The 25,631-nt window shown below is 33.3% G+C and overlaps 1 protein-coding gene across 9 annotated transcripts in view; it reads right to left on the bottom strand.

Annotated features, from left to right (window-relative positions):
• Positions 1 to 25,631, bottom strand: part of JMJD1C (jumonji domain containing 1C) — a 250,673-nt gene that overhangs the window by 151,313 nt on the left and 73,729 nt on the right. For all 9 annotated transcript variants that reach the window (XM_074339497.1, XM_019731785.2, XM_074339494.1 and 6 more), the window contains one exon: positions 5,407 to 5,571. Coding sequence is in view for 4 of the 9 variants with exons in the window: in XM_074339494.1 (XP_074195595.1) it covers positions 5,407 to 5,571 (165 nt within the window). In the remaining 5 variants the exon portion in view is untranslated. Of the gene's footprint in view, positions 1 to 5,406; positions 5,572 to 25,631 lie in introns of those variants that run through there.

Genomic DNA, 25,631 nt, shown 5'->3' on the forward strand with positions numbered 1-25,631 from the left:
TCAATTATGAGTGCCAACACTTTCTTTCCCTGGTACAGATGTTATTTCATGAATATTTCATGAATATTAATAAATAAAATGTAACAATATATTTAAGTAACTTACATAAAAATGTAAGTTACCTCGGCCTCCATCACCAGAATGGCCTAGGATAATATTCTGATCACCAACAAACAAACAACAAACAAACAAAGACACCACTTCAACAAGTTACATATGTGGTGTTCCAATATATGTTTAGTATTGATATCCTGGGAAGAAAGATGAAGAGACAGACAGTTCTGGAGAAGTAACCTCAGTATTATACTATCCCATATTTTGTTAAAGTTTTATTTTTAAATTTTAAAAAGAAACTTTAGAATAGGTTAACGAGGTAACAGGATTTTTTTTTTTTTTTTTGTCCTGTCATGATTTTAGGAACCTGCAGGTATATTGATGCTTTCTACTGATTTCTTAGAATAAGAAGTAGACAAGATAATATAACAAAAATATGATACTTAACAGGTACCACAAGAGGGTTGAAACAACTAGAAAGAGAGTAATAAACACAAACGTGGTTAAGTAAAGGAAACATAAAAACAAGTATCATGTGCACAGAATTAGAAACACTAAATTTGTAGAGAAGTAAATAGTATTAGTTTCCACTGTATTCCATTCTATTGCCACTTAATATTTATCCCTAAAATTTCTCAAATTTGTAGATACATTTTGTTCTTCTGTATGAATTTTAAAATTCTGAACTTCATAACTGCTGCTTGTAGATATCCTTAGATAAGCCTCATTTTAATGAAAACATAGGGAAATAATAGAATCTCAGTCATATGTACTATACATAAATGAATGTTTGCAAAGTCTTATGAAACTTAAAATAATTATTTTCTAAAGTTTACCAAGCATTCTTATTTCTATTATTTGTTCTATTAATTTTTACTACCTCCTGAATCAAAGAAAGAAACAAAAGACATAACATGACTGTCGAAATTAAGGAGATATCTCATTACATAGACTTTCTTTAAATATAAGCATATAATTCAAAAGGACTTGCTACCATAAATTTAGCTGAACAAACCATGAAACAAATATGACAAAAGGTTATAGTATCTATAATAATATAAAGAAAGCTTATAACAAATTTTAGAAAAACACAAAACCCTAAGTAATTGAAAAAAGACAAATTGAAAAAAGACAAATTGAAAAAAGACAATTTGCTAATATGAAAAAATAGTCATCACATTAAAGAAATGCAAATTAAAACAATGAAATAGTACTTTTAAATATCAAATTAGCTGATATAAAAATGGTGAAACACATAGTTTTGCACTCCTTAAACTTTGAAGATCCTCCTTTTGAATATGTTTGAGTTTTAAAACAAGATGGTATGAAAATAAGTAATCAATGCTTGCAGGTGAGGGGACGGGGGGAGTTGGAGGTTAGAGTCAGAGTGAGATGAAAACACACATACACTTAATGGGGACCAGGGCAGTAAGTAGAACTTTTAAATAATTTGTGGAAAGTATCAGGAGATTTTCAGATTTTTGTTGTTTTCAAGTTCATACCCCCTCACCAGTAATTCTACTGTGATTTTAAATTTTAAAAAGTGATACACAGATATATGTACTTATCACAGTTATTTATAATCACAAAAATTAGAAACAACTACAAAACCAAACATTAAGGAAATGGATCATAATGTGATTAAATATTATGCAGCCATTAAAAACTGTTAATTATTACCTGCAAGGAGAAATGTATAGAATAAGACATTAAGTAAAAAAAGTAGGATCTACAATTTTAATGCACTTACCTAAAACTATGATTACAAGAAAATAGAGATTTGTATCATGTTGCTTTGTTAAATTCATTTATTAGTTTTAATATTTATTTGTATAAGTATGTGTGTGTATATAATCTTTAGGGTTTTCTGCATATAAGATCATAACATCCGCAAACAAATAATTTTACTTCTTTTTTTCCAACTTATATGCTTTTCCCCCCTTTTTCTTGTCTAACTGCCCTGGCTAGAAATTCTAATACTATCTTGAATAGAATGTCATTCTTGGTTGTTTCCATGTCTTGGCCACCATAAATAAAGCTGCAATGAACATTGGAGCACACGTGTCTTTATGTATAAATGTTTTCAGATTTTTTGGGTAAAACAAAAATGTCCTTCAATAGATGAATGGATAAAGAAGTTGTGGTATATACACACAATGGAATACTATTCAGCGATAAGAAAAGATGATATAGGAACATTTGTGACAACATGGATGGATCTTGAGAGTATGATGCTATGCGGAGTAAGTCAGACAGAAAAAGCAAAGAACCATATGATTTCATTGATATGTGGTATATAAACCAAAAACAACAAAAGAACAAGAAAAACAAATGAGAAACAAAAACTCATAAACACAGACAATAGTTTAGTGGTTACCAGAGGGTAAGGGGGGAGGGGGGTGGGAGACGAGGGTAAAGGGGATCAAATATATGGTGATGGAAGGAGAACTGACTCTAGGTGGTGAACACACAATGGAATTTATACATGATGTAATATAGAATTGTACACCTGAAATCTGTGTAATTTTACTAACAACTGTCACCCCAATAAACTTTAAAAAAAAACAAAAACAAAAAGAATGTCATCCTTGTATTGTTCCTGATCTTGGAAGAAAAGCTTCTAGTCTTTCACAATTGAGTATAATGTTAACTAAGCAGGTGGATATGAAACATAATATAAGCCAGTTGCATTTCTATACTCTAATAATCAACAATCTGAAAATAAAGTTAACGATTTCATTTACAACAGCATCAAAAGAAATAAATTACTTAGGAATTAACCAAGGAGGTAAAAGACTTGTATACTGAAAACTACAAAACATCACTAGAAGAATTTAAAGACATAAATAAATGGAACAACATTCTGTGTCCACGGATTGGAAGGGTTAATATTGTTAAGATGTCAATACTACTCAAAATGATCTATGGATTCAATGTAATTCCTATCAAAATCTCAACACTTCTTGCAGAAATAGAAAAATCCTAAAACTTGTATAGAATTTCAAGGGAAACTGAATAGCCAAAACAACCTTGAAAAATGACAAAGTTGGAGGAATTGCACCTCCTGATTTCAAAATTTACTATAAAGCTGCAGTAATCAAAACAATGTGGTACTGGCATAAAGACCGACATATACACCAACGGAATAGGATAGAGAGCCCAAAATAAATTCTTGCATGTATGTTCAAATAATTTTTGCCAAGGGTGCCAAGGCCATTCAATGTAGAAAGGACAGTCTTTTCAACAAATGGTGCAAACAAGCAAATGTGAGAAGTTGATCCTTATCTAAAACCATAAACAAAAATTAACTCGAAATGGATCAAAGGTCCTACGTGTAAGACCTAAAACAACAGAACTTAGAAGAAGACCTGTAACAAAAGCTTTTTTTCACATCACTGGATTTGGCAATGATTTCTTGGATATGACACCACAGGCACAGGTAACAAAACAAAAAAACAGAGCAATTGGATTTCATGAAAATGTAAAAATTTTGTGTATAGAAAGACACTGTCAACAGAGTAAAAAGGCAACCCACAGAATAGAAGAAAATGTTCACATATTACATCCGATAAGGGATTAATATATAGAGACCTCCTAAAACTCAACAACATAAAAACATACAATTCAATTAAAAAATGGGGACAGGACTTGAATAGACATTTCTCCAAAGAAGATACACAAAAGGCCAATAAGCACATAAAAAGATGCTCAACATCACCAATCATTACACAAATCAAAACCACAAGGAGATACCACCTCATTCCCATTAGGATGGCTATTATCAAAAACATAAAACCAAGTGTTGCTAAGAATGCAAAATAGTAGACCCGTTAGAAAAAATAGTATGGAAATTCCTTTAAAAAATTAAAAATAGAATTTTCATATGATCCACCAATTCCACTTCCGGGTTTATACCCAAAAGAATTAAAAGCATGATCACAAAGAGATATGTACACCCATGTGCAGAGAGGCATTATTCAGAAGAGCCGAGAGGGAGAGTAACACAAGAATCCATCAACAAACAAATGGGTAAACACAATGTGCTATATACATACAACGGAATATTTTTCAGCCTTATAAAGGAAGGAAATTCTGACACAGGCTACAGCATGGATGAACCTTGCAGACACTGTGCTAACTGAAATAAGCCAGTCACACAAAGACAAATACTTCATTATTCCACTTATATGAGGTACTTATAGGAGTCAAAATGACAGAGACAAAAAGTGAAATGGTGGTTGCCAGAGCGGAGAAGAGAGGGATGAGTACAGAGTTTCAGTTTTGCAAGATGGAATAAGTTCAATAGATAGCTGGTTGTACGACACTGTGAATATGCTTAATGCCACTGAAATTTACACTTAAAAATAATTAAAATGGAAAATATATGTTAAGCATATTTTACAATTAACAATTTTTTTAAATTCTGTGGTTTAAAACAAGCAGAGAACTATATTTTATAAGAAAACATATCAAAGAAGGAAGGTGGCTATTCCTTAGTGGTAAAGGTAGAATGATTATGATTTTCGACTTTATACCATTTTCCAAAATTTTTATGTCTATTTTTTTGTGTGTATTATGAAAAAGATAAGTTAAAATTTAAGAGATTTAGTGATTAAGTACTGAGTTTTTAGTATTTGAAGTATTTAGTATTGAGTTTAAAAGGTTTTCAACAGACAAAAATTAAACAGTATTTCCTAATAGAAATTTTCTCCAAAATAAGTAATTTACGAATATATGCTAAGAATTCACTTTGATTTTAACTGTCTCTAAGAAAGGGCAAAGGTTTTCTAAAGTTCTGTTTTTTTCTTTACAATACTGAGGCATAGTTTTTGGTATTAATGATGTTACTGCTTCCTGTTTTTGAGACTTCTCATGAAAAATTCACAAATATATCATAATTACTCACAGGTTTTAACCAATTTTTGAATTAAGGTTTATATTAGGTTGGTGCAAAAGTAATTGCGGTTTTGCAATTATTTTTAACCTTTTAAACCACAATTACTTCTGCACCAACCTAATATAAAAAGTATCCTCTTTTTATATTAGAGGATACTTTTTATATTAGGTTGGTGCAGAAGTAATTGCAGTTTACCAATCATTCATCTCTTAGTAGCCTTTAATCCAATTTATATGTCCCCTAATTGGACATTTGTAGACTAAATATGCTGAGAGTACTAACAAAAACACAAAGTCGTTTAACAAAATGAGAGCAGTATTTTGAAATTTCTGCCAGATACTTCAGAGCTTCAGGAATATTAATCTATAATTAACAAGATAAATCTAAACTTAAATTTAGTTCCTGTTCTTTTAAAACAAACTGAAAATGCTTAATGAAACAGAAACACATCTTACCAATGCAGGCCACTGAATCTGTTTGCTCTTTGATCCCTGAGTCTGGCTAGGGTCGTTCCTTCTGGCCCAGATTAAATGGTATTCCACCAAGAAAGTTGAAAAATCTTCATAAACTCTAACCCACTCTCGTTTATCCCATTCGAGATCATCAAATTCCACATACACCTATGGAAAAGAAAACATAAAACTCCATAAGCAATACAGAGTATGTTACTTTAAAATATGTATAAGCATGAAGTTGAATTAGAAAAGACATTAACAAATTCATTATTCAGATTAACATTTCTTTTAAAATCATTTAAGTAATTTCTCCCTAATCACATTATAACCTCTACTTATTTTATGATAAGAAAATAAACCATAAGTTTATTAACAAAAACAATTTACACAATGTTGGGTCAGTACAAATTGGCCAACATCTACTAACGACATACTAAATTAAAGTACTATGTCTATACTAATGATTGTAGAAGCAAAGCTCAGAAATGTTTTCTATAAAGGAAAAAATAGTAAAATTTTAAGCTTGCAAACCATATTGTCTCTATCATAACTATTTACTTCTGACTCTGTAGTAAGAAAGCAGACATAGACATATGTAAACAAAATGAGTTTGGCTTTGTTGCAATAAAACTTTAATTACAAAGACAGGCAGCAGTGCAAGGATGGTTCAAAACACAAAAATCAATCAATGCAATATGTATTAATAGAATGAAGGACAAAAACATGATCATGTTGACACAGAAAAAACTTGACAAACAACACTCTTTCATGATAAAAAAAAAATACTCAAACTAGGAATAGAAAAAAACGACCTCAATATAATAAAGATTACATTGAAAAACCCATAGCTAAGATCATACTCAATGGTGAAAGACTGAAATCTTATCCTCTAATATAGGAACAAGATAAAGATGTCATATTTGGAAACTAAAGCTGACTCTTTTATACTCAATCATTCTACCCCTACTTGCCCTCCCACTTTTATCCTTTTTCATTCATTCTCTAAAATTCTCTCTTCATAGAGCTATCTTCCCTAGGACCTACTCACTTTTATGAGTTACACTGAAGGCAGTCCTGTTCCTACTTATCTTTTTCTTCCACCCATCTTTTGCTCCCTTAAACCTGAAGTGTTTCAGTTTCCACTTATTTATATCCTGTTTTTTATTTGGCCTCTCTCAGGTTCTTCAGGATGTTTATAACCTCCACTTCAACTCAAACTTAGCTTTGAACTCCTCCAAGCAATTATTTTTCACATAGTTTATATTATATAATCAAATACTGCCCTATAGTCTTCAACTATAATAAGAATATCTTTAAATTATGGGTGCAAACTCACTGAGGGTAGAGCTGTTATAACGTATACATATAAAGTGCTTAATAATTACTAAGTATCTAATGACCTTTGCCATCATGGACTTTTAAAAATGGAGACGAAGTGATAAAAGATGTTTGATTATGAAGTTTTTGTGCTGCTGTACATTAGGAAGCTAGTTCGATGTGCTTTTCTATTAGAACTGGGAAAGACAGAAATACACTGTTCAAGGAGTTAACATCTGTTCCTAGTTATCCACACAAAGTGGAGCAGAAGCCCACATTAACAGAACAAGACTGTTGGCTTCTTCTAAAAACACATCCTTGGGGGTTGAGCTGAGCTCTAGCTGTTGTTATGCAACGGTTTCAAATTATACCAATTTCTCCACTACTTAAAATCTTGTAAGATTCTCATAGTTAATTATTACATTGTGGTGTAAATGGGCTTTTGGAAACTCCAGAAAACTGAAGCAGAGAGAATGTTCAGGAAAACCTGAGCGCTATCTTTTCTTTGCCCTCATGAACAATTAAAAATATGGTGTTGTTGACAAAATATTTCAGTTATGAACCTAAAGAGCCAAAGTTTGTAAACATTTCCCTACCCTAAAACACATAAATTCAATGTAAATTCATCCAAATGCAAAGACCTCGATATAAAAATTAAAGTTTTTCGCATGAAATGAACTTGCTAAATTACTCACAGCTTATTATTCATGGACAGCGCAGGTTGTTCGTGTTGGCTCCCTCCCAAGTCCCATGGGAAGGATGCAAAGGGCCCAGGATGGACACCTATGTACATAGAGAGAACACCACTGACCTGAAGGGAAATTTCTACTTTTATAGTAGAGTGGAAGAAAGTCTGCTGTTTGTTTGGCGGAAGTTATTATCTCATCTCTCATTGCTGCTCACTACAAACACATCTCTGAGAAATGGCCCCGTCAGGGTTTTGTGTTCTTGTCATATCTAAACAAGAATATGGGGGATTCTTGGTGCCAGTGTTGAATTACCTATGCCAACACAGATAAGATATTGTATTTTGGCTAACTGAATCAGTAACTAATCTAGCCTTATAGTATATGCGTATATATGTGGGGAGAGGTTTAGGGAAGCATAGTTTCTTTCCATAAACCTGCAAACCTACACAACATACTTGGTTGTTTAATTATATACTACTTTATATTAACTCCCTCCTCATTCACCTCTATTGGGTCCTTCTGTCTGCTTACTTCCCTGTACTACCAACTAAAAGACAAGATCCTTTAGGGCAACGATTAGTATACCTTCGTTGTTTTTGCATCTCTAATGCCTCGCACAGTGCCCAACAAACTAAAGTGCTCAGTCAATGTTTCTGAGTATCTAGTGCTGTGCAAAAACACATCACAAGTACAAATAAATGACTAATTTCCAATTAAAGAAAAAAGTCCTAAATACAACATGAATACAGTTGCTCTATTTACTTATTAACCACTACATTCATAATTATGTACAAAAAAGGAAAAGGAAAAGATTTCACTCTATAAACACTTCTGATTGCATATTAGAGTCAATCATTATGAACACTGGAAATTCAGAAATAAGAGCTATACATCAAGAGTTAACGGCCATGGATAGTTGGTAATTACCATTAGAGTGAATATGATGTGAGAAAAGGGCTAAGCAAAATAATAATTAAAATGATTATTTCATAGTAGACATGATAAATATATTTCTTTAGCCCAAGACATTAGAACAATTAATTCTAAGAACGGGTCACTGGTAATTAAAAGACTATCCATTTCTCTTTTAATACATGTCATTTAAAACAGATGTCAACATGCACAAATTCTCAGTTTTATGTATGTGTAATAGCAGGCACTGAAAGAAGAGCTGTTAGACTGTCAAAGGAACCACTGGAAAGAAGAAAAAAGCATAACAATAGTCATGCAATTCAGTTTCCTCTATTTTGCCCATTAAAATGAACCTAACCTTTGAACTCTTCAAACACAATTACTACTTATGTGGAGAATGTCTCTTTCCTTCTGCATGGCTTGATTGCTTCAAAGTGGCAAATGGATTCTGGTCACTTGGTTTAGAGACCTATATTCAAATTACATAAATCAAACTAATACGCTGTTAAAGCTAAGAATGATCACTTTAATCTAAATTTTAATTTCAGCTCTGCCACTTTATTTTAGGCCCTCTAAATAAGCCATGATCATTATCTGAAATGTTATAATGTGGAAATAGTAATATTAATTTGAAAATAATAATGTGGAAATAGTAAAAATATTAGCTATATAAAAATCTACTAAGGCAACACTTCATCTTTTTATTTTAATGTCACTTTACAGAGAAAGCAAACAAATATAACCATAATTCACGTCAAAAGTTTAAACTTATATTAACATTAAGAGAGTCAAAATTAAATAGGCACTCATATGAACTAGCCCAAGCTTAAACGAAGAAATGCTCAGCACTAATCAATAGTTCTAAGGATTATTTTAAAGACATTGGTTAATCTTAAAAAATAACGAACTGAAATATTGGAATTAAACCTGAGAAACACTTGGACATAATCCAAAGTATAAACAGTTTGAAACAGTATTAATAAGTGACTTTTGGATTACTGATTTTGAACCAAGATTAAGATTTAAAATTACAATTTCTTAATAGATACTGTGTTTTATTATTTTCAGGAGTTGACTGTGTTTCTTTTAGTTATAAAAACCAATAGCAGGTGAACAGTATCAGTCTTTACAAGTACTACAAAAGATATAGGACAGGCCTACACAGCGTAGGTCCTATAAATTGGCACGTATTTCACAGAAACTTGATTGCAGGAATTCAGATACTGTTCTTTCCATTTATCCAGAGGTCACTTAGTTAGCTGCACAGAGATGGCTTCAGAAGCAAGCACCAACAGGTGACTGAATACCCCTAAATGATAATTGCCAAAGATCCAAACACTAAAGTAGAAGGCTCCCAACCCCAATAAAGTCTGTGAAGAGAAAAACCTTTGATAGATACTAGGCTGCAAACTTTGTAACAACCTACGGAAAAAATGATGAGAAGAAATTAATAGAGAGAAGAAGGGAGTAAATTACCCATGGAGGATAGACAGCTATCTTTTGGAGGCTTACAAAGCATTCACTTTGACCGTGTTCTCATCCTATTTTATATGGGGTAAGGGAAAAGAGGTACGTGACTTAGATACAAGAAGTTGGATACAGAAGGTAACAGTATGCTTTCTGGAGACAATTTCTCCATAATATTCTCTCTAGAAACCACACAGCAATAAGAATTATGCATCTTTAAATAGATAACCAGTATCTATCCTTCTCTCTGTCCACCAAGCTTAGTTAGTAGACAGAAGAAGGAAAGGTCATTCAAACAAGTTAACAAGAACAGTTATTTGCTATTCACATAATAATTAGAATATGCAATACAGACAAAATTAAAATTCAACTTAAAAAAATTTTTGTGTGGTAAATATATGTAACAAAATTTGCCACTTTAACCATTTTAAGTATACAACTGAGTGACATTAATTACATTCAGTGTTGTACAACCAAGACCACTAACTTTTTTCATCATCCCAAACAGAAACTTTTACCCATTGAGCAATAACTTCCATTACCCTCTTCCCCAGAGTCCTTTGGTAACCTCTCATCTACTTTCTGTCTCTATAAATTTGCCTATTCTAAATGTTTCATATAAATGGAATTATGTAGTATTTATTTCTTTGTACCTGGATTATTTATGGAGTATAATGTTCTTAAGGTTCATCTATGCTGTAACACGTATCAGAACTTCATTCCTTCTCATAATTAATATTCCATTACATATATACCATATTTCCCCAAAAATAAGACGTAGCTGGACCATCAGCTCTAATGCGTCTTTTGGAGCAAAAATTAATGTAAGATCCGGTCTTATTTTACTGTAAGTAACATAAGTAAAATAAGTATTTTACTTATAGTAAAATAAGACCGGATCTTACATAATATAATGTAATATAATGGTGTGATAAAATTCAACTTTTTAATAAGCAAACATTATATTCTGTGTAGTTACATTAAATTTGCCATGCTGAAATAAAATTGTTAAGTACAGTTCTAAAGAGAAGTCTAATATATATTTACACAAAGACACCTAAGCCGCTTCCAGTGGCTCATACTGTGGACAAGCATGGCTGATACTGCGGACTTTCCTAAAATTTCTCCAAAGTTCGCAAACCCCAAACAAGCAGTGTCTGGCCCTCAGCGTGTCCTGTACCTCTTGCTAAACAGCCTCAAGCCTGGCCCTAGAGGCAGCCAGCCTTGGTTCACAGTGTAGCCACTCTCAGGCACCTCCTAGCTGAGCACAAGTGGCGACCACATTCTATCACTTTGTAACTCATACCAAGTGGCCCCAGGCATGGCACAGACAGCAGCTTAACTTGGCCTGCACCAGGGTCCCTCCCAAGAGGCCCAAATACCAACATACCCAGTGTCCAGCTTCACACCACACCAAAGTGCCACCATCTCCTCCACAAATGACACACCCAAAGGGCACACTCAGCAGGCACCAGGGCCCTGCTAAAGTGAATCCTGGGTCAGCCCCTGCACACCAGCTCCTCCCCTGTAGTCACAGCCAATCAGCCTGAGGGTCAGTCCCTCCTACTGACGTGCCAACAGCCATCAAGACTTAACTACAACAGGACACACACAAAACCCACACAAGGCACAAAGCTGCACTGGGCTCAGGGGATCAGAGAGATTGTGCCTCTGGGTCCCACAGGACACTTACTATATAAGGCCACACTACCAAGACTGGGAAATGTAGTAGCTCTACCTAATACATAGAAACAAATACAAGGAGGCAGCCAAAAAGACATATGTCCCAAAGGAAAGAAAAAAACTCCAGAAAAAGACTAAACAAAATGGAGACAAGCAACCTACCAGATGCCGAGCTCAAAACACTGGTTTTAAAGATGCTCAATGGTCTCAGTGAGAACTTCAACAAAGAGATAGGAAACACAAAAGTGGAGATAGAAAACAAAAAAAGGACCAGTCAGAAATGAAGAATACAATAACTGAAATGAAGAATGCATTAGAGGAAATCAACAGTAGATGAGAAGCAGAGAATCAAATTAGCGATTTGGAAGATAAGGTAGCAGAAAACACCCAAACAGAACAGCAAAAAGAAAAAAGAATCCCAAAAAATGAGGACAGTTCAAGGGGCCTTTGGGACAACATCAAGCATAGCAACATTTGCATCATAAGGGTACCAGATGGAGAAGAAGGAGGGCAAGGAACTAAAAACCTACTCGAAAAAATAATGACTGAAAACTTCCCTAACCCAGTGAAGGAAATAAGTTATGAAAGCACAGAAAGTACAGAAAGTCCCAAACAAGATGAACCCAAAGAGCCCCACCTCAAGACACATCATAATTAAAATGCTTTAAGTTAAGGACAAAGAATCTTAAAAGCAGCAAGAGAAAAGCAGTTAGTTACCTACTAAGGGAGTTCCCGTAAGACTGGCAGCTGATTTCTCAACAGAAACTTTACAGGCCAGAAAGAATTGGCAGGAAATATTCAAAGTGATGGAAAGCAAGGACCTACAACCAAGATTATTCTACCCAGCACGGCTGTCATTTAGTATTACAAGAAATGTTAAAAGGACAAGGACGAGGAGTAAGAGGGAGAAAGAAGAAAGAAAAAAGATTTAAAAATATGAATAATAAAATGGCAATAACTACATGTCTATCAACAATTACTATACATGCAAATGGATTAAATGCTCCAATCAAAAGATATAGGGTGGCTGAACGGATATGAAAACAAGACCCTTCTATACTCTGCCTACAAGAGACTCACTTCAGATAGAAACATGCACACAAACTGAAAGCAAAAGGATGGAAAAAGATATTTCATGAAAATGGAAACAAAACAACAATGAAAACAGCTGGGGTAGCAATTGTTATGTCGGACAAAACAGACTTTAAAACAAAGGCTATAACAAGAGACCAGGAAGGACCCAGTAATCCCACTTTCGGCTATTTATCCAAAGAAAGTACTAATTTGAAAAGACATACGCATCCATATGTTAATCGCAACATTATTTACGACAGCTAAGATATGGAAGCAATCTAAGAGTCCATCAATAGACAATTGGATAAAGAAAAAGTGGTACATATATACAATGGAATATTACTCAGCCATAAAAAAGAATGAAATCTTGCCATGGGAAACAACATGGATGGACCTAGACGGTATTACACTAATTGAAATAAGATAGAGAAAGACCAATACCATATGATTTCACTTATATGTGGAATCTAAAATACCAAAACAAACAAAACAGAAACAAACTCATAGATACAGAGAACATTTTGATGGTTGGTAGATGGGAGGGGTTTGGGGGGATGGGTAATAGGGCAAAGGAGTAAGAAGTACAAATTGATAGTTACAAAATAGTCATGGAGATGTAAAGTAAAGCATAGGGAATATAGTCAATAGAATAGTTACGTATGGTGTCAGATGGGTATTAGATTTATCAGGATGATCACTTTGCATGGTATATAAATGCCGAATTACTATGTTGTACACTTGAAACTAACATAATATTGTATATTAACTGTAATTTAAAAATAAAGTTACTAAAAAAATAACTGCAAACTATTCAAAGATACTTAAGTTTCAATTACCTTTAAATATTCCTATTATGTTACCTAACTCATCACAAAACTCAGTACATATACTACTATCTTTTGGATAAACTATATATAGTATTTAATGTAATATCATTGATGATGTTGGGTGTCTTAGTTTGCTAGGGCTGTCATAACAAAATATCATAGATTGAGTAGCTTAAAAACAAAAATTTATTTTCTCAGTTCGGAAAAATTCTGGCTGAGGACTCTCTCCTGGGGTTGCAGACAAGCAGCTTTCTGTGTGCTCACATGACCTCTTCTTCACGGGAATACGGAGGGAGAGAGAAAGAAAGTTCTCCCACGTCTATTCTTATCAGGCCCCTAATCCAATCATAAGAGCCCCAGCCTTATGACCTAATCTAACCCTAAGTATCTCCCAAACACCCCATCTCCAAATACCAACATAATGGGGGTTAGGACTTCAACATATGAATTTGGGGGAATACAAAAATTGAGTCCATAACAATGGCAATGTTAACACCAGTTAAAATTTGAGTGTTTACAATGTGTCAGATAAGGTTTTATAGAAAACTAAGGCACAGGGAAGGTAAGCAGTCAGTGTTTTTAGACATTTAAATAATGATACACAAGTTGAAAATAACCAAGTTTAGAATTCTCTGCTTTTTTCAGTAGCAATACTGAACAAATTAAAATTTTTTGAATGGCTGAAAAAGAAGAAAACCATTAGTGCAGTTCTTTTTTAGCCTACAGAGGCTTCACAGAGACCGCAGTCATTTTAAAAGATGAGGAAGAGAGAAAAGCACCTTGATCAAACAAGGTGGAAAAAGCCTTCCAGGAACACAAATTCTGAGAATGCTTTTAAAGCATGGGAATCAAGTAAAAGAGCTTTTCTATGGGTTAAGAGAAAAGGGATTCCTGGGAGCAGTTCACAAATCTGAAGGCATTAGTACATTAACTAAACAGTTTAAAAGAGAGGGGTAACAACTAAAAATCTAAGTTACATACAAAACCCCGAATATTTGTTAATACATTTCCAATATAATTTATTTAGAATAAGGCTTAAATTCTGGCTTTCGTCTTTTGAGGTATGATTAGAGACTGTGTTAAGTACATTGTTTTTATAAAAAAGAGGTCAGAGGCAGGAAGTCCCACAATATATGTAATTGTAACTCATTAGGAGTAATTTTAAAAGTAGGTTAGAAATCTTATGAGAATCTGAATATCAATCATCTTCTAAGTCTACGTTAGCTTTTGACTTTTTTCTCAAGCAAGTTGATTATTATCTTCTTAAACTCAGTCCTAGAGCTAAACAGTTTTGAAAATTTATGCTGGCAGTCTTCTTTCAATCATCCAGTTGGAAAGCTATTCTCCAAACCTTTTCTGCCACCATTCTGCTTCGGGCTCCAGAACCAGTGACTCCTTGAAAATTTTTCTGTCCCAACTACAAGATGCTTTGTTCTGTCCTTTTTGTGAAAGAATTAGAGGGGAATGAAAGGAACAGAGGTATTCATGACATTATCTATTTAAAGTTAGAATGCATAATCCCAGTGAAACAACATTACAGGTACAGAAGAATAAAAGGGCAGAATAATGTTATAATAATACTACAACATGGTTTTAGCATTACAGTTCACTTATTCTGTGGGATCAACATGCTTTAGGTTGGCTGATCTGAGAACATACGCAATGTTTAAAACATTTCTATGAAAAAAACCTGTACTCACAAGTTTTATTCAGTAATAGAAAATAACTGATTTGAGAACTTATTTGTGAAAAATATCTACTCATATGAAATTTTTTTTTAATGAATGTGTACATTATACTATTTCCACTCAATTACCCTAATTACAGAATTTGAAAGTGTAGTTTGCATTACAGGACTGGTTTCTTTAAGAAATTCATGTGGTTAGAACGCAGTGCTCAGTGCTCATAAGACCAAAGTCACCAGTTCGAGTCCCACATGGCCAACGAGCTGCATCCTCCACAACTAGATTGTAAACAACTTGACCTGGAGCTGAGTTGCGCCCCCCACAACTAGATTGAAAACAATGACTTGACATGGAGCTGATGCGTCCTGGATACAATGTCCCCCAATATTCCCCAATTAAAAAAAAAAATAATTCACAGTCAGGAAAGTAAAATAACTACCAAAATACAGATTTTTAGAGACTCGTATTTGAAAACAAAAAATAAATGTACATAAACTGATAAGTCTCATTTTAATTTAGAAGTGAGGTTTAAACAGCTTGTCTATAAGCAAACATTCTTGACAGTCAAGAAACAATCCTTAGGACCCAAATTAATAAAATCAGAAATGGAAGAGGAGAAGTGACAACAGATACCACAGAAATACAAAAAATTTTAAGAAATTACTATGAGCAACTATATGCCAACAAATTTGACAATCTGGAAAAAATGGACAATTTTCTAGAAGCATACAACCTTCCAAGGCTAACTCAAGAAGAAACAGAAAACCTGAACAGACTGAGTATACCACCAGGGAAATTGAATCAGTAATCAACAATCTCCCAACAAACAAAAGCCCTGGACCAGATGGCTTTACAAGTGAATTTTACAAAACGTTCAAAAAAAAATTATCACCTATTCCCCTCAAGCTCTTCCAAAAAATCCAGAAGGAGGGAAGACTCCCAAACACTTTTTACAACGCCACTATCACCCTGATCCCAAAATCAGACAAAGACACTACAAAAAAAAAAAAAAAAACTACAGGCCGATATCTCTAATGAACATAGATGTAAAATCCTCAACAAAATATTAGCGAACAGAATTCAGCAATACATTAAAAAGATCATACACTATGATCAAGTGGGATTCATTCCTGGTATGCAAGGGTGGTTCAACATCCACAAATCAATTAATGTGATACACCACATTAACAAAATGAAAAATAAAAATCACATGATCATATCAATAGATGCAGAAAAAGCATTTGATAAAATCCAGCAGCCATTTATGATAAAAACCCTTAAGAAAGTGGGAATAGAGGGATCATATCTCAACATAATAAAGGCCATATATGATAAACCCACAGCTAACATCATACTCAATGGGGAAAAGCTAAAACCATTCCCCTTAAGATCAGGAACAAGGCAAGGTTGCCCACTTTCTCCACTTCTATTCAACATAGTGCTGGAAGTTCTAGCCACAGCAATCAGACAAGAAAAAGAAATAAAAGGCATCCAAATCGGTAAGGAGGAAGTAAAATTGTCATTATATGCAGATGACATGATACTATATAGAGAAAACCCTAAAGACTCTACCAAGAAACTATTAGAGCTGATAGATGAATTTAGTAAAGTAGCAGGATACAAAATTAATATTCAGAAATCAGTTGCATTTGTATATACCAATAATAAAACATCAGAAGGAGAAATTAAAAAAACAATCCCATTTACAATTGCTCCAAAGACTATAAAATACCTGGGAATAAATTTAACCAAAGAAGTAAAAGATCTGTACTCAGAAAATTATAAGACACTGAAGAAAGAAATGAAAGAAGATACAAATAGATGGAAACACATACCATGTTCATGGATAGGAAGAATTAATATAGTTAAAATGTCCATACTGCCTAAGGCAATATACATATTCAACGCAATTCCTATCAAACTACCAATGACGTTTTTCACAGAAATAGAACATATAATCCTAAAATTTATATGGGACCATAAAAGACCCCGGATAGCCTCAGCAATCTTGAGAAATAAGAACAAAGTGGGAGGTATAACAATACCTGACATCAAATTATACTACAAGGCTACAGTAATCAAAACAGCATGGTACTGGCATAAAAACAGACACATAGATCAATGGAACAGAATAGAGAGCCCAGAAATAAATCCATGCCTATGTGGCATATTTAATCTATGACAATGGAAGCAAGAATTTACGGTGGGATAAAGACAGTCTATTCAATAAATGGTGCTGGGAAACCTGGACAGACACATGCAAAAAATGAAGCTGGAACACCTCCTCAAACCATATACAAAAATAAATTCAAAATGGTTTAAAGACTTAAATGTAAGATCTGAAACCATAAAATTCCTAGAAGAAAATATAGGAAGAAACTTCACAGACATTACCCAGAGTAAGATTTTTACTGATACATCCCCGCACACAAGGGAAGTAAGAGAAAAAAAATAAACATGTGGGATTACATCAAACTAAAAAGTTTTTTCACAGCAAAGGAAACCATCAATAAAACAAAAATGGATCCTACCGAATGGGAAAAGATATTTGCCAATGACATATCTGATAAGGGGTTAGTATCACAAATTTATAAAAAACTCAACTCAACTCCAAAAAAACAAACAACCCAATTAAAAAATGGGCAGAGGACATGAAGAGACATTTTTCTAAAAAGGACATACAGATGGCAAACAGACATATGAAACAATGCTCAACCTCACTAACCATCAGAGAAATGCAAATAAAAACCACAATGAGATACGACCTCATCCCAGTCAAAATGGCTATCATCAATAAGTCAACAAACAACAAGTGCTGGCGAGGATGTGGAGAAAACGGAACCCTTGTGCTCTGTTGGTGGGATTACAGATTGGTGCAGCCACTATGGAAAACTGTATGGAGGCATCTCAAAAATCTGAAAATGGAACTACCTTATAATCCAGCAATTCCACTCCTAGGTATCTATCTGGAGAAATCTATAACTCTAATTCAAAAAATTTATGCACTCCTATGTTTATTGCAGCACTATATACAATAGCCAAGCCATGGAAACAACCGAAATGCCCATCAGTAGACGACTGGATTAAGAAGCTGTGGTACATTTATACAATGGAGTATTACGCAGCCATAAAGAAGAAAGAAATCTTACCATTTGCAACAATATGGATGGACCTAGAGAACATTATGTTAAGTGAAATAAGTCAGACAGAGAAAGACAAATACCATATGATCTCACTTATATGTGGAATCTAAAGAAAAGAATGAGATGGCAATCTCAAAGGCTATATCCTAATACTGTATGCTGGTGGGCCAAACATTTCTGCAGTTACACAGAATGGCCCAGGTTGATCCCAGGATCCTTTTTCCTTGAGAGAGGAAGAGCCCTTTTAGTAAGACTGACATACCCACCTTCACTCTTTCCTTTTTTTGCTTTGAAAAGGCAAATGTAGGAGTAGAGGTGGGGGTGAGGAAAAAGCTCTAGGAACACTGACAACCTGGGATTAACCCCCACTGCAAATGCCATATAACTGGTAATGTAGCAATTTGTGGAAAAAGAAAGCATTAACAGAAGAGTATGCCCTAAAATAAAAAGGATATAAATTTTGGGTCCCAAAAACTTTAGGGTATGCAACCTTATTTATAAACCTGCAAATGTTTTGTTTTCAGGGAGCTCTTAGAAAGGATACCTCAATATTTTAGAGAAGAGAAGCTAATGATACCTTTTCATGATAAGCACAAGGGGGCACTGGAACACAGAGTATTAGGTATGTTTTGCGATACACCTAAGAACTTTCCCTAGGTTCAAGGGGGAAAAAAAAGGAAGCAACAGTTGGCAGACATACTGTATCTCAGTTTCACAGAAATTTCTTTCACTTCAAGAAAGGTTTTTTACAATACTGGATTTGAATGTATGCATTTTCTTCAACAATAAAACTCATGGAATGAATTTTTCCTTCTATCCAATCCAACAGGAATTGTTTCCCTCTCAATTCCTATTAGGTCAACCTATAATGCTTGAATTTAATAAATAACCACAGTCTTTCAAATGAAAATTTACCAGTATTTACTGATCTCACTTTTCAATCAATAGCTCTTCACCAAAAGTTACAAATACTTAAATTTATAAAAAAAATTATTCAACTATTTAGTATGCTAATTACTGACTCTGATGTTAGATATATGAAAAGCTATTTTGAGAAATACTATTGTTCTTCTTGATTTTCAACTTTTCATTATAGAGACAATAACCTAATGGGTTCCCACGTGTCCATCATCTACCTTCAACAATTTTCATCTTATGGCCAATCTTGTTTCAACTATAAAATAAATTCTGCAAAATTATCCATTATCTGTCAGCATTCAAGTTTCTCACAATGGGCTTTTTCTTTTTTACACTTTGTTCAAATTAAGATCCAAGTTAAGTTCCACATTTTGCAATTGGTTGACATGATTCTTACATCTCTTTTTATTTATAGGATCTGTACCTCCTCTTCCTCCTGCAACTTTTTTGTTCAGGAAATCAAGTTATTTGTTATATACAGTCTTCAATTATCTGTACTTTGCTGACTATTCACCTGAGGCATTTTTAAACACGTTGCTTTGTCCTTATACTTTCTGTAACTGTTGAATCTAATCAAATTCAGAATTGATAGAGCAGACAACCTCATACATGGTAGTGTTCTTCATTAAGGGGAACATATATATTGCCTTAGATCTTTCTGTGATAGTAACAGCCAATGAGGAACACTGCCTAAACCCGAGAGATGTAAAAGTAATTTACCGAGAGATGTAAAATAGTGATATTCTAATTTTATCATTCCTTCTTCACTTACCATCTAGAGCAGGGGTGTCCAAACTTTTTTCAATGTTTTTCACCAAGGGCCATATGCGGTAAAATACACTAACAGCCGGGTCACTCACTCGAGGTGAAGTACGTATTGCCTCACCTGGTTTATTTAAGTAAACTAAATGTATTTTTGGAATTTGCTGTGGGCCAATTAAAAATGGATTGCGGGCCGCAGTTGGCCCGCGGGCCGCAGTTTGGACACCCCTGCTCTAGAGTGTGTCTCTTAAGTGAAAATTTCCCTCGTTAAATATTTGGTTTCCAAGATGTAGTGTAGAAAAGAAAGGATAAATGCTTGATTTTTATGAGTTCTTGAAATAATGAGTTGGCATCAACTTCTCAGACTGGTAAACATTGAGTTTGTTTCTTAGGGTAGGAATCATTATAAATACTTGGATTTAAATAAAGATAGTATGCTTCGAATCACTGCAGTTTTTATTCCTTTTGTTGTCAAAATTTCCCATCTTTGGCCAGTGAGAGCCTCTTCAATTTGTTTCGGAGTCTTAGACAGGACCTCAGTTGTCTCTAATAGCTTCCTTGCTTCCAGTAGAACAAAATATACTATGATCATCACATCCACCTTCTTCCCTAGACCTGAAATTAACCATGTATCTAAAGAATCCTAGTACTTTTCAATGGGAAATAGCATTGAGAGACCACAATCTGGGTACTAGAAGTGCTCATTACTCCTGAGTTGTTCACCTAAGGACTTTTAACAGTGGTCAGAGTTAGTATGACTTTATACTGATACTTCCAAATACAATTCGAAAAGGTTTGTTGTTTTGCATTGATTTGTCATACAATAACACCAACATAATTAAATTCATTTGCTTTGTTGCACAATACATATTTAACAGTCTAGTAATAACAATAACAACACTAAGACTTATGAAAACCATTTAGTTTTTATACTGCTTTTTTGTCCTCAGGGTAAAATCCACTAGGTATGTAGTATAATCAAATTACTATTTTAAACTCAATTAAAATAGTCCTTCCCTATGGTTATACCTCTTAGGCTTCTTTGTTTCATTTTGCTTTCTCTTTTAGGGTGTTTTTTTTTTACCCATTAAAACTTGTTTTAGAATTACGTAAAACATTTACATAGTTTCAAAGTCACACCTAAGAAACCAGCTATTTTCACAGAACTCTAGCTATTTCTTCTAACCCTGTTATCTACAGTGGATTAGTTTTTGATTAATTCCTAGATTTAAAAACATAAAAGTAAAAATGTACATACATGCACAAATATATTTAGTTAAACAGTAACACACTTTATAGACTTTCTGTATCTTATTATTTTTGTTTCATAATAAATACATTGGAGATCATGGCATAGAAGATATTCCTTATTTGCTTTTATACCTATATAATACTCAATTGGGTAAACTTTTTTTCAATCAGAGCCCTATTGATGGATATTTGCGTTGTTTTAGTCTTTTGCTATTACAAATGGTGCTCTTTATTCACAATAGCCAATAGAAACAATCCAAATGCCCATCAACAAATGAATGGATAAAAAGATGTGGTATACATACAGAACAGAATATTATTAAGCCATGAGAAAGGAAGATATCCTTCGATTTGCAACAATGTGGATGGGTACATTATGCTAAGTGATAAGTCAGACAGAGACAAGTGCTGTATGATATCACTAATATGTGGAATCTAAAAAAGTTAAACTTTTAATAAATGGAAAGTAAAATGGTGGTTACCAGGGAATAGGGGATAGGAGGTGGATGAGTGATGGTGTTTAAGGGTACAAACTTGCAACGAGAAGTAAATAAGCCACAGAAATTTAATGCACAATATAATGAATACAGACATTAATACTGTACTATAATTATGTAATGTGATAAATATCACTATATTGGCAATCATTACAATATGATTACAATAGAGAACACATTTTATACCTCAAAATTTATAAAATGTTACAAGTCAAAATTATTCAATAAACACAAAACCAAATTACTGCTGCAATGAATATAGCCTTACACATGTTATTTCGTATTTATGCCAAACTATGTTTAGGACATATTCCTAAGAGTGAGATTTACTAGATGAAAGAGTAAATAAATAAGTACATAACTTAGCTAGATATTGTCAACTTCCCCTCTATAGGAGGTTTAACCATTTTGTATTCCAACAGGCAATGTGTGAGAGTGCCTATTCCTGAAGAGGCTCACCAAATGGTATGTTGTTAATTTGAGAGGAGAAGGGAATGAGAACAAGGTGAAAATATCTCAGTGTAGTTTTGTTTACTTTTTCCCTTTTATTTTCTACTTCACTGATCTACTCGTATCTTTATTTTCGGCCTTATCCTTAGTTTGGGTTTATTTGCCCTTCTTTTTCTCTCTTAAGGTAGAACCCTAGGTCACTTATTTATCTTCTTTCTAAAATAACCATTTAACGTTACACATTTCTCTCTAAACCCTGCTGAAGATGCATCCACATTTTGATTTGCTGTATTTTCATTATCATTTAGATGAAAATGACTTCTAATTTCCCTTGTAATTTCTTCCTTGATCCACAAACTGTCCAAAAGTATATTAACATCCAAACATTTGGGTTTTTTTCCCTAGACATTGTACTATTAGTGATTTCTAATTTAATACTATTATGGTCCAAGAACAGACCCTTGTATTATTTCCATCCTTTTAAATTTACTTAGAATTGTTTCATGGCCCAGCCTACAGTCTCTTTTGATAAATATACTATATACACTTGAAAAGAATGTGTATTATGCAGCATGAAGTGTGATGTTCTAAAAATATTAATTGAATCAAAGGTATTGATAAGTGTTTTCCAGATCTTCAACACCTTTGCTAGTTTTTTAATGCAGTTGTTCTACCAACTGCTGAGACAAAGGTGCTAAAACCTCCAACTATGACTGTGAAATTGTCTATATGTAATTTCTGTAATTCTGTAAAATTTTGCTTCATGTATTGTGAAGCTGTATTAGGTGCATACGTATTTGTCACTGTTACATCTGAGTTTTCCCACTTTTTCTTTGCTAATACTTTCTTAAGGAGTATTTTAGCCACATCAGCTCTCATAACCTACTCTTTGCATGGTGTATCTTTTTTCTGTTCACTACTTTAAACCTACCTGTGTGTTTATATTTAAAGTTAATTTCTTGTGGACTGCATATAGTTGGGTCTTATTTTTGCTGCTTATCTGTTCTGACAATTGCTGCTTCTTATTTGAAGTGTTTAATCTTATTAACATTTAGTGGAATTATCATCATTGAACCTATCAATTTACTACTTGTTTTCTGTTTTTCTCCTGTGTTTTTTGTTGTTTGTTCCTCTCTCTGCCTTCTTTTGCATTCTTTAGAATTGTATTTTAATTAATGAAAATTTAAACATTCTAATAGCCACATTAAAAAAGAAAGAACAGGTGAAATTACAAAATATACCAGGGGTGCCAAAAAAATGAACACACGTGACTTGTATTCACCTTTTGTTATCGGTATATACTAAGTATTACAATTTTAATACAGTTTTTTCCTTTCTTAAAATGTGTATACATTTTTTTGGCATCCTCTGTATTTTAGTTAGGCCAATCAATATATCCACAATATTATAATTTCCACAAGTAATCAGTATTTTAAAATTGAGATATTTTATATTCTTTTATTAATACTAAGTCTTTAAAATTTAGTTTGTATTTTACAGCTACAGCACATCTCAACTTGGACTATCCACATTTCAAGTACTCAATAGTCATGTGTAATTGGTGGCTACCATATTAGACAGAAAAGCTCTAACTCATTCTGAAGTACAGTGTGTCTTTTTCTTTATTTTTAGAAGTGAGAGGTTGTATTTAACAGTTTTTGTATACATATATTTAGCAATTCAGAAGTTCAAAATTATTTAGTTGTATACTAAATCACTAAATTATGATTTAAATATTTTTAAATGATTTATATGTGTTCACTTCACTTAGCAATTTAATGGAATTTACTTAAAAGTAAATCTAAAAATATGAATTAAAACAATTTGTACTGACACTTCCACATCATACAAATTGGCACAATTTTCTTTTAAAAATCTTTTTACTTAAAAATTACAGACTCTTCTGTATAGTAAGCTATCATTTGAGAGGTTATAAATGAAAGGATATCTACGTGTGTGTGTATAAATGTAAAAAATATATACATAAAAAATTAATAAATGGTTTCTGCTATTATGGATTTCATACTTGACATGATCATCCAAGTCTATTCTATTAAAAATTAAGTAATTCCCTATTATTTGAGAATATGGCAGGCTATCCTATAAACTTTTTCCACAATTATTTTCATTTTCTATAGGGAAAGTTTCCTAAACTTTCCTATGCTGAATAGAAATATTAAAAAATCTTCCCTAAAAGATACATCAAACTGTATTCAAAATGAATGAGAGGTTATTTATTTTCTTAGACTATAAGGTATGTATGGATAGCAGTATATATTCTAAATTGTGTGTGATTCACAATAAATCCAGAGGTATGATTGAGCATACAAATTCATACCAAATGGCACTCACAGTTATGAGAGGGGCTAACCTTCCTAGATACCAAAACAAAAGATAATGAGTTCAATCAATCAATATTCACTATGTGACATAAAAACGAGTCCTTAATTTCACGGCTATCACTGATATAATAAATGCAGTCATTTAATATGAAGTCTTACAATGTGGCCTTCATACAGTTTAGAATCAGTTTCTATGATGTGCTAAAACAATGGAGTACAAACACTCAACCTGTGAATTCACCTGAAGGTAAGTTTAGAGCAGTGCTGTTCAAGAGAAACAACAAGAGCTACAAATGTGACTCAATATATAATTTTAAATTTTCTATTAGCCACATTAGAAAAACTAAAGAGAAACAGGTGAATTTTACTAATATAATTTTAAAAACATGTATCAACAAAAATATAATTTCAATCTGCAATAAACAAAATTTATTAATGCACTATTTTACATTCCTTTATTTATACTAAGTCCTCAAAATCGTGTGTATATTTTACACTTACATTGGACCTCAATTCCGACTAGCTACATTGGGAGTGCTCAACAGTCATATGTGGCTAGTGGCTACCTTATGGCACAGTGCAAGTTTAGACTATCTGGAAGAATGAAGAGAATATACGTTAAGCAATTTGGCATAATTTTTTAGTGCAATTGGAAGATTGGAGAGCTCTCTTACAACCTGAAGAGAGGATATTTTACATTAGAGCACAACTTAAAATAAAAATCTATCAAGTTGAGGGCAGGGTTGAGTTTCTCTTTAACCACAGTATGTGTTTGAGGAAGTAGACTGAGGGGCAGAACCATAATCTTCAATAAAAGATTTCTCTGCTCCAACACAAACATATGTAAATCCCCAGGTGTGCAATGCCCCAAATTCTGTTAAAATGTTAGCCTACATACTCGCCATAAAACCCAGCAATTCTACACTCAGGTATCTACTAAAGATTATGTTCACACAAAGATTTGTATCCACATTGCCAGAGGAACATTATTTATAATTGCCAAAAACTGAAACCAACATAATATTTGTCCATCAACTGGTCGATGAAAGAAAAAATGTAGCATAGCCATACAATGGAATATTATTCAGCAGTAAATAAATGAACAACTGATTTATACAATAACATGGATGAATCTCAAAAACAAAAAACAAACATGCTAAGAAAAAGAAGGCAGACAGATACAAGACTACATAGTACATGATTCTGTT

Source organism: Rhinolophus sinicus, linkage group LG07 (assembly GCF_036562045.2).
Source record: "Rhinolophus sinicus isolate RSC01 linkage group LG07, ASM3656204v1, whole genome shotgun sequence".
Lineage (NCBI taxonomy): Eukaryota > Metazoa > Chordata > Mammalia > Chiroptera > Rhinolophidae > Rhinolophus > Rhinolophus sinicus.